The following is a 10,351-nucleotide window of genomic DNA, read 5'->3' on the forward strand; positions in this document are numbered from 1 at the left end:
TAGCTTCATAGACTGCACCGGGCAATGATGTGTTTAACTTTGGTTTGCTGAGCGAGTCTTAGTTGGATGGGTTCAAGCAACATATTAAACCATAAACTAGGATTAGCGAAACACAGTGGCTGCTTTCATACCCTGTGCTAAGCCGAAGCTGAGCAAACAGTTTAACTGCAGTTTAACACAAGGCAATTGCTATCTTGCATAGCGTGTAGAGATATCTAGAAAAAAATTACATAATTTTAAGGGTTAGAATAGACCTCTAGACTTAATTACTTTGTTTCATGATTGTTTTCAGTCTAAAATTAGCCTAGAAGGGCTGGAAGATAAAACCATGGATATTCAACCGCCTCTCCCGCCAAAAGGAGACTCCAGTAAATACAGTGAACTGGGAAGCAGTGACGGTACAAGACTTGATGTCTTCCTTTTTAAATCAAATGAAATATATATGAATTTCCCTCTTTTAAAACTTTCGTTCTGCTAAAACCTCATGATCAGTTGAGCCCGTGATGTGGAAACTATTGGATTCATACAAACTAAGCCATAGTTTGTTTAAATATGGTTTATTGATTAAACCATCATTGGCTGGGCCCATATGTCACCTTGAGCCATAAGCTAAGATTTGAAAAATTCAGTTTACCCAATTTGCTAAGCCATCAACAAGCAAACCACATTATGGGCTACGTGCAGGCTGGGCTTGCCATAAGCCATGGCTTGTTTTCTTTTTTCTTTTCCAGAGAGCAGCCTTTCGCCCAAACTGATCAGCCCTCCCACACCTGCCATGTACAAATATCGCCCTGCTTTCAGCAACAACTCTAAAGTCCATTACCATGGAACATCTGACCAGGTAAGGTGGAATGGATGCTGGTTGAATCTTACATTTCACTGAATTAAACTGAGCTGCCAACTTCAAACCAATTTGAAATATTCCCTGTCTATGTAATTGCCTCCTCCTTGAATCAAAATAGAAATTACAATGGAATAATAACATACAGAGCAGTGTCCCTCTCAACCTTAGCAACGTGTGGACTTCAACTCCCAGAATTCCCCAGCCAGCATGTGTCTGTGTGACCTCACAAAAATTGATTATGTGCCATCAAATCAGTGTCAGCTCTTAGTGACTACATAGATGGATTTTCTCCAGGAGGATCTGTCCCCACTTGGTCCTTCAGGTCTTCCAATGGTGCCCCATCGCCACGGTTCTTCCACCTTGCTGCTGGTCCTCCTCTTCTTCTCTTTCCTTCAACCTTTCCCAGCATTATGAGCTTCTCAAGAGAGCTGTGTCTTTCCACTAACTGATTGACTGAGTGATTGATTATGTGCCTTGAAGTCAGTGTTGATTCCTTTGTTGTTTATTCGTTCAGTCGCTTCCGACTCCTCGTGACTTCATGGACCAGCCCATGCCAGAGCTTCCTGTCAGTCGTCACCACCCCCAGCTCCCCCAGGGATGAGTCCGTCACCTCTAGAATGTCATCCATCCACCTTGCCCTTGGTCGGCCCCTCTTCCTTTTGCCCTCCACTCTCCCCAGCATCAACATCTTCTCCAGGGTGCCCTGTCTTCTCATTATGTGGCCAAAGTACTTCAGTTTTGCCTTTAATATCATTCCCTCAAGTGAGCAGTCTGGCTTTATTTCCTGGAGGATGGACTGGTTTGATCTTCTTGCAGTCCAAGGCACTCTCAGAATTTTCCTTCAACACCACAGTTCAAAAGCATCGATCTTCCTTCTCTCAGCCTTCCTTATGGTCCAGCTCTCACAGCCATATGTTACTATGGGGAACACCATTGCTTTAACTATGCGGACCTTTGTTGTCAGTGTGATGTCTCTGCTCTTCACTATTTTATCGAGATTTGTCATTGCTCTTCTCATTGACTCCTAGTGACCACATAGATAGGTTTTCTCCATGATGATCTGTCCCCAACCTGGTCCTTCAGCTCTTCTGACCGTGCACTCATCACCACTGTCACTGAGTCCCTCCACCTTGCTGCTGGTCCTCCTCTTCTTCTCTTTCCTTCCACCTCTCCCAGCATTAGACCCTTCTTCAGAGAGCTGGGCCTTCACATAATGCATCTGAAAGGATATTATATTATATATTATTATATTATATTATTATCCTTTTCCTCTCTAGAAGCAAGCCTTTAACTGCTGCTTTTTTTCATTTTGAACAGTGAGGCCGCAGCACCATTCAAGAAGGCCATTTTAAGAAAGTTGTGTAATGGCTCATAAATCTTTTTCCAGGGACTTGTTCCTTGGATGAGAGAGAGAGAGAGAGAAATTACAATGTGGAGCTAGCAGTGGTTGGAAAACGTATTATCCCAGGAGCCTCACCTTATTACCCAACAAATAGCTTGGTGCTCACTCTATAATATAGTTTTATATTTGATTCAGGTAGCACTGAACTTGCAGTTTGAGCAAATGGAGTAGAATATTGGGGGGAGGGGGGAAGCTTTTAAAAAATGACTGGGAAAGGCAGTGATGGGGGAGGGCTGCCCCCTTGAAGCCCTCCTGGTCTGCTTCCTGGAGAATCTGGTTGATCGCTTCAGGAAGAAGGTGGCCAAGACTTTTGTTCAGATCTGCCATGTTCCTTTTATCACAGCAGTGATTTTGCAGAGAAATCAACAAATCTGAGATTGAGAGAGTTTGTTTGTAAAGAATCAAGTTTCTAACTCCTATGATGGGACGTGTCTAAGAGCTACTGTTTTGCCACCCCCGAACCCATCACTTGACCTCTACTTTTAAAAATCACCCCAGTCCATGGCCATTACCTCCTCTTGTAGAAGGGAACTTCACCCTGAATGTGCTGTCCTGCCATTATACCCTCTGATCTTAAGATGGGATTGGGTCTCCTACAGGAGGGGAAAACACATTTCTGCATCCTCCCTCCATAGCATGCCTACTGAACAAAACTCTGCCATGGTCCTGCTCTCCCGCCATCTTCCCAAGCCAAGGGTGGACAATGTTTTCTAGCTAATCCTTAATGTTTATATGAAAAAGGAAAAGAGAAAGAGAGAAAACCAGTCATTTGGGTATGGGTTTTCAGAATGCAATCTTGGGGTGGGGTGGGGGGACAAGGAATCTGAAAAATGAGTGGGTGGCAGGTGCTCAAAAAACACAATGCATGTGAAGAGAGGGCAGGGTTTTGATCACATGGTTGTGGGTGCCATCTTGACTTTTGACACACAAACCCATGTGGATGCTCCACTGCCTGGAATATGTGGCCCCCAGGCCATAGATTGCCTAAGATTAAAAATAGTGTGGGAACATTGATGGAAATAGAATTAAAGCAGCTGATCACCCTTTGTTTGGGTGTCTGTAAGGGAATGTGGGAATGACCTTGGGAGATGGGGGTCGGGGGTCGGGGGAGCGATGCTGCCTAGAGAACGATCAGATAAAAGAGAGGGGAGCCCACAATGTGTAACGATCCACACACTCAAGCATTCACTCAAAGACAGTTCTGAGACTTATTTATTTATTTATTTTTTCTTCAAATTTCTATCACTGCCCATCTCTCCCAAAAGGAGACTTGGATTCTAGTAACTGTTTAATGAAGCGAAGCATCTGGTACAAAGCAAAGTTGCGAATGGCTTCTTTCCCACGCGTTCTACTATTTAAAATCTACATTCTCTACTTTCCCCCCCTTCTACCCATCAAAGCACGTTCTCCCCCCATGCCACCAGATGGCCTGGATGGCACTCAGCCGGAAGGCCTTGGGCCATAAATGCCTAGCCTAAACAAATGAATTCAAACAAATTCACACTCCAAAGTGACACCTTCTGGTGCCTCTCTGTCTGTTGACACGGGTTCAGTGAAAAATGGATGCGAGCCCGATCAGGATGTTCCAAGGACATTGGGATTGGGGAGTATGACACAATGGCATAACAGGCAGAGAAAGAAACTTAGAAAGGATCCGCCCTAACTTGGCAGAGGGTAAAAAGGGACGGCGGGGGATTTGTCCTTTCAGACTTGCAAGATTCTGTTAATGTAGCCCAGCAGTAAAGTAGAAGTAGCTCACCGGGTTGTGTTTCCTGTCTGGTTTACTTGGGAGGGCTGAGAGTGTCTGTCGATTCTAAAGGGAAGCAAAGATCATCTGGGGATGGGACAGGAAACCCTGGGCTTGCCTCCTCACTATCCTCCCCTCTTTTGTGTTCTCCCAGATCTCCATTCAAGAAGGGCTCAGGCAAAGCTCCATGGCCGACGAGAATGACAGCAGCTTGGATTATCAGTTGGACCCCAGCCTGGAGCTCCCCAACTATCGCAAGAGCTCCCTTCACAAGACATACCAGTCTTCTCCACTACAGATCGATTCTCTTGCTGCCAACTCAAGATCCCTAAGTCTGAAAACTGCTGGCCGGAGAGGCACCGACAAAATGCCCCTCCCTCCTATGAAATCAGAAGGGGCTACCTCCACCCCCTACAAAAGCATCTTTTCCCCCAATTCTCTCTCAAACAGGAACGGGAGCTTATCGTACGACAGTTTGCTCAACCCCATTTCCCCTTCAGGGAAGCGGTGCATCACACATTCGGCGGTGGGCTCTGTCGGGTACCACTCGCCATATTTGTCCGCCAAAATGTGCCATCTGCGGGGCCGAGAACTCCAGCGCCCACCTCCGCAGAGCTTTAGCCCCGGGCAGGGTGGCCCGACCCCGCATCCGCGAGATCCCTCCCCGGTCCGCTATGACAACCTGTCGAAAACCATTATGGCATCCATCCAAGAGAGGAAAGAAATGGAGGAGAGAGAGAAGTTCCTTCACTCTCACCCAGACTCCGTGTTTGCAGATTCAGGGGTGTATGATACCCCGAGTTCTTACAGCCTTCAGCAAGTCAGCCTGCTGTCGGACGATCCCCGTAGTTTAGTGATGAGATACAGTTCCAGAGACAATCTGATAACCAGCAGCAGCTTTAGTGCGAGGAACCCGGCTTTGCAGGCCTCTGTGTCTTCACTCTCGAGTGTGATGACTCGAGTGTCAAGGACTTCCACACCTTCTCTCCAAGCAGACCTAGCCAATAACAATATCCAAGCCCATCAAGCACTGCAGGGCAGGATGAGTAATGGCTCCTACAAATCGCCAAGCCACCAAGTCCCTTCATCTCCAGGTGGGATCCCAAGATCTCCCTCGTATGGGGCTCCAAAATCTGTCTCCTTTGTTAACACGGTGGAGATAACGGAGGCCCAATCCATGGGGACTCCAAGGTATGGCTAGTTTTACTATGGCTGCAATTGCTTATGCAGGAGTGGGGGAAGAGCTTAGGTTCTGGATTATTTTAATATTTTCAGCAGATGGGGAAAGATCTCAGGACGTAGAATGCAAGAGATAGGTATCCAGGCAAACTGGGCAGGGAAGTCTGCACAATGCAGTTACTGACCAGCAAAACAAAACAAAAGGGTCACAATTGATTAAAGTACAACAAGCTGTAAAATCATATTAACAGTACAAGTAAAATTGTAAGTTAAAGTTTAAGAATTTGGGGCGTAAAAATTAATATAGTAACGTATGATAAACAGATTGTCTGTGAAATCATAATGTGCAGTCCACTAATCTTTCTCAGTAACCTTTGGGTAGGAACATAAGCTGGGTTCATACCCTGTGCTATAAGCCCTGGTTTGCTTTCACCTTGGCTTGTGGAACAAACTAAGTCATACACAAATTGCCATCGCACTAAGCCCAGATCAAACAAATTATGATTTCACAGGATAGGCAAACTAGTAACCTCCATATTGTTCAGGGATTACGACAAAAATTAGCAGCTAACACCAGCTTCTCCTGTGGAGTCCTTGGTGCTGTCTGAGCATGGGTGTTTGCTTGCAGACACTTCACTACCCAGCTAGCTAACATCATCAGTGCCCACTGATCCACAATGCCCATCAGTGCACTGCTGATGATACCTAGCTGGTTAATGAAACATCTGCAAGCAAACACCCATGCTCAGAGAGCACCAAGGATGCCATAGTTCTTGGTTATTAATTCTACTGCTGTGTATAACCGGGATGTATTGTGTGTGTGTGTGGTGGATACAATCCAGATTGAAAACAGAGTGTGAAGGGAAGGACAATGTTTCTTCACTTCTGCTGCAGCCTTGAACAGAATGTGCATGCATCCCATACCTTGTTTGTCTAGGCCCATCTGGAGCTTTCTCCACCCTGTAAAATTCCTTGTCTTCTGTCTACTAACTTCTGACCTTACCTTTCTTCTGGCAACAGGGAGGATATCCAGCTGAAAACTCCTCACAGTAAAATTAACGGACAGCCAAAGGGAATTTCCAGAGTAGAGTGTCGGCTAGGCTCAACTTCTAGTGTCCAGGGTCCTCCCGTGAGTCCAGCTAGACACTCAAACGTTAAGAAAGTCTCCGGGGTGGGTGGAACAACCTATGAAATTTCAGTGTAAAAAAAAAGAAGAGGAGGAGGAGGAAGAACATGGTAAAAGAAGAGCTACCTGCAAACTCGTCTGTGGAGCTACATACACTGTGAAGATCCAACAGGAAAAGGAAAACATCTGATGGTGCCTGCCCTGTTTTAGTTCATGGCTGGATTTTTTTTTCCAACAGTTTTGAAAAGTCCGACAAACGTCCCCCTCTGCCGGCCAAGGCCAACTGCAGCCTTATTCTTCAAAGAATGGTGCACTTCATACAGCTCGTTGGGTACTTCCTTGAAAAACTGACCCGCCCACCAACTGGCAACGCCAGCTGTGTAGAACAATGGCAAAACCATTGTGCGTTTGTCTCTGTCCATTCAATCCTGTCCTTAGACCTTGTCGCACTGTGGTTGAAAATCCACTTACAGGGTCTTAGTGTTTTCCCTTCCACCCCTGCTTCAAGCCTCTAGGCTGGATGAAGCCCAAGATGAAGGAGGAATGGAATTCAAGATGAAGGAGGAATGGAACCCAACCAGCTTCTGGGTTTCTCTTTTCAGCCTATCAGTGGTCGATATAAATCAACTCGGAGGGGCTGCATTTGAAGCAAGCAAGCAAGCAAGCAAGCAAGCGCTACCTAATTCGTAGTCTTCTGGGTCCACAACTGTTTCCTTATCTATGGTGGGCTTCTTAATTCATTTCAGGAGTGGGAGAAGGGAATGAGATTTGTGCACCCATGCTTTGAGGCAGACATACATCTCTTTCTCCTGTTGGGATGAATGGGAAGTTCATGTGCACGTGGAAACTGGGCACATCCCTACATGCAAGAGAACACTAAGCATCATGCACCAAAGGAAGGCTGATGACTACCACTCGGCCTCTTGAGTCTTATTCAGTCTCTTAGATCCCATCCTTTGGGCCAAGGGAAGAAATGGGGCCATTTTCTGGCCACCTTCTTACCGTTTGCCGAGGCATCTGAAAACGACAAGGTGCACATGAAGAATGTCTCTTTCATGCCATAGGACTCTTGCACAAATAAGGAACTTCCGTTTTTCCTCGGACTATTATAGGTGGGTTTTCAAACAATACCAGTAACCCTGTCCTGCTTTTTTTTTAAAAAAAAAATCAAAATATTCAGATGGTAACTTATGATTTTAAACAGCCATACTCCTTCCAACTCTTGTGCTACTGGAGGCTGTGAAATGGTGTATTGTCTTGCGCTGGTGCAGTGTGTATAATCTCAGTGCAAGGTATTTTGATCTGTTGAATTTTGCGGTGTGTGTCCGTGTGTTTGCGTGTGCATGTGTGATTGTGTGTGTTTGTCAGCTGAACACATGTCTGTAGGAGAGATGTTTGTGGCCTGTTTGAAGATGGGTGAGTTTTCCACAAATCCTAAATATCCAGAGAGACAGAAATACTCCAACACTGTTGATCATTTGACTCAGAGTCGACTCAAAAGAGAAATTGGAATTAAGAAGTGCTCTGTAAACTGTTTACAAAAATCCTAAATATTTATCCTCCAAATTAGGAAGACTTCCCCCATCATTCTGCCTCTTCCTTTCAGTGTAAATTAATCTCAGATTTCACTTCAGTTACGAAACAAGCAGAAGGGAGGACATTTAGGGAGATGATACTTAGCATAATGGCCTTAAACAATTCTTTTTTAATTTACATAAGTTGGATGACAGCCTCTCAAGGCTGAATCCTGAAAGTGAATGCTGCAAAAAATCATGATTTAAAAAAAAATGTTGTGGGTGTTTTTGCCATTTCCTTTTAGCCAAATTTTTTTATGGGGGGGGGGTGCTGTGTATGTGTGTGCAACGAAAGAGCAAGGAGAGCTGGGGAGGGGAAGGATCCCTTAGTGCAAATGTTGTAGTTACAATTCATTTGAACACAACTTGTGATTTGCTCTGGAAAGAGGAAAACATGTTCTCCTGTGGAATAGGGAAGAACCAGATCAATGAAACAGATGCTTAAATCTCTCTCCCCCGTCCCAAGGAAAACAAAAAATGCATTTTACGAAGCCAGACCGGTTTGTCCTTCTCCAATACTTTCTAACCTGCGCTGACTCTGTAGCACAGATTATTTTTGCCTGCTTTTAATCATCAAAGCTGAAAATGTATTCCTACTTGGGTATACAAACCATCAAGCAAAGCACTCCAAATTCTCCCAAATTAAAACCACCACCACCACCAAATTTACAGCCTCACCCACTCCCGTGGTGGCACTCCAACATTTTAAAAATATGACTCAACAAGTTCTGGAGAAAAATATGTCAGGCCCCCCTGTGGATTTATTTTTAAATTCATGCGGTTAATCGTATTTGATTTTGCAGGTTTTGTGCTTTGTTTGCTTTCTAGATCCACGGTAAGGTTCCCAATCGTGGGACACATTTCTCACATCACAATGGTGAAAACCAAGAAGTATTCTTTGTCTGTTCATCCACTGTTGTGTGGTTTGAATAGCTAAGTCTTCTGGGGGAAGATTTCCAGAGGGAACGTGAAGCCTATTTGGATGTGACTCACGGTCCTCGTGTGGCAGCGAGGCACATCCACTCTTTCCCTGTGTTCATGATAAATCTTTGGCACTTAATGCTTCTGATCTTTTCATCTGGGGGGGAAAAATGGTATGGGAAGACCTTCAAAACCCAGGAAAGGTAGACAGGGATCCAAATGCTCAGATTACATTGCTTTGTTCCTTGTATATGTGGTATCAGGGGTATAAGCTGCACGGTATTGTCAAAAAGTCATGCACGTGCAATGTGCATAAAAAAATGGCTGGAGCGTCAACCCCATTGTTGTGGCCGCCATCTTGATTTTTTGGACCATGGCCTACGGGCACCCCTGTGTGATATGATAGTCTGCGTGCGCCGCAGATAGTATGCCGCAAAGAAAAGTGTATGTACAGATCTGTACGGTTTGGGAATGTTAGCTCCAGAAGAATGCAATGAAGGTAGAATATGGTGACAATATTAAAAAGATCAGGGAGGGTGGGATTCTGCTATTAGGATAACCCAAGGTGAGAGGGTGATTGGTTCTTTCACTTTGGAGTTTAGCAGCCAACTAAATTCCCGATTCTTAGAGAAAAAAAAAAGAATTAAGATGTAGAATTCCCAAGCGATTCCATCAGCTTGGGTGCTCCGTTCTCATCCAAGCTTGATTTAATATCTGGAATTGGGCTTTACACATCTAAACGGCTTCTGACCAGACCTAGTCAGAAGTTCCCTGCTCCCCTGTGAAGCTATGTTGAGCCTCTAAATTTGGCCTAAAGTATTTTGCTGCCTGAGGCCAGGAACAAGATGGCGCCCACTCCCATTCTGGGTGCAGAAGCAGTTCCATTTTTCTTTGGTGCTGACAACAGGTCTCCCTGCTTTGGAAGGGAGCAGGCATGAGACAGATTGTGCGGCTCACGCCTGTTTCCTCCAACACCATATAGCAGTGTTGCTCAACCTTTGCAACTTTAAGATGTGTGGACTTCAACTCCCAGAATTCCCCAGCCAGCTAATGGGAGTTGAAGTCCATACATCTTAAAGTTGCAAAGGTTGAACAACACCGCCGTATAGCTTCCCCAGCATCTTCTGCTTAAGGCATCCGCTACACTTTGCCTAAGAGTAGGGCTGGTCCTGGATGAAACTGGAAAGAAGTGCCTTCTGGGTAGTTGGACAGTGACCACTGAACTCTCACCAGGCCAACGGACAGGGATGCATAACATTTTATTCCAGCTAGATTTTAATTTGTATCTCTGCTGTTTCCCTGGCTTTTGAATACTGCTGACTTCTTAATTATTGTTGTTACGGTGTCACTATATTTTTCTGTCTTCTGGGAAGCCCCTTTAAATCCAGATTGCACATAATGGACTAAGAACACCATCCTCTACTGATCTATAGGATGAAGCTTCCTTTTGTTCAGGGAGACTTAGGCATGCCTTCCCCACCCAGATAACCACCAGATGTATTGGAATTGCGGCTCCCTAAATGTTTACTCACGGCAGAAGCACAGAATTATCAAAATG

The 10,351-nt window shown here is 45.0% G+C and overlaps 1 protein-coding gene across 1 annotated transcript in view; it reads left to right on the top strand.

The window, feature by feature from the left end:
• The window catches only part of ZDHHC8 (zinc finger DHHC-type palmitoyltransferase 8), a 60,563-nt gene extending 53,113 nt beyond the window's left edge, over positions 1-7,450 (top strand). The window contains exons 8-11 of the mRNA XM_063315285.1: positions 293-398; positions 732-841; positions 4,148-5,184; positions 6,193-7,450. Coding sequence (XP_063171355.1) covers positions 293-398; positions 732-841; positions 4,148-5,184; positions 6,193-6,376 — 1,437 coding nt within the window. The 3' untranslated portion in view covers positions 6,377-7,450. The remainder of the gene's footprint in view (positions 1-292; positions 399-731; positions 842-4,147; positions 5,185-6,192) is intronic.
• The last annotated feature ends 2,901 nt before the right edge of the window (positions 7,451-10,351 follow it).

Source organism: Candoia aspera, chromosome 15, assembly GCF_035149785.1.
Source record: "Candoia aspera isolate rCanAsp1 chromosome 15, rCanAsp1.hap2, whole genome shotgun sequence".
In the NCBI taxonomy this organism is placed as follows: Eukaryota; Metazoa; Chordata; class Lepidosauria; order Squamata; family Boidae; genus Candoia; species Candoia aspera.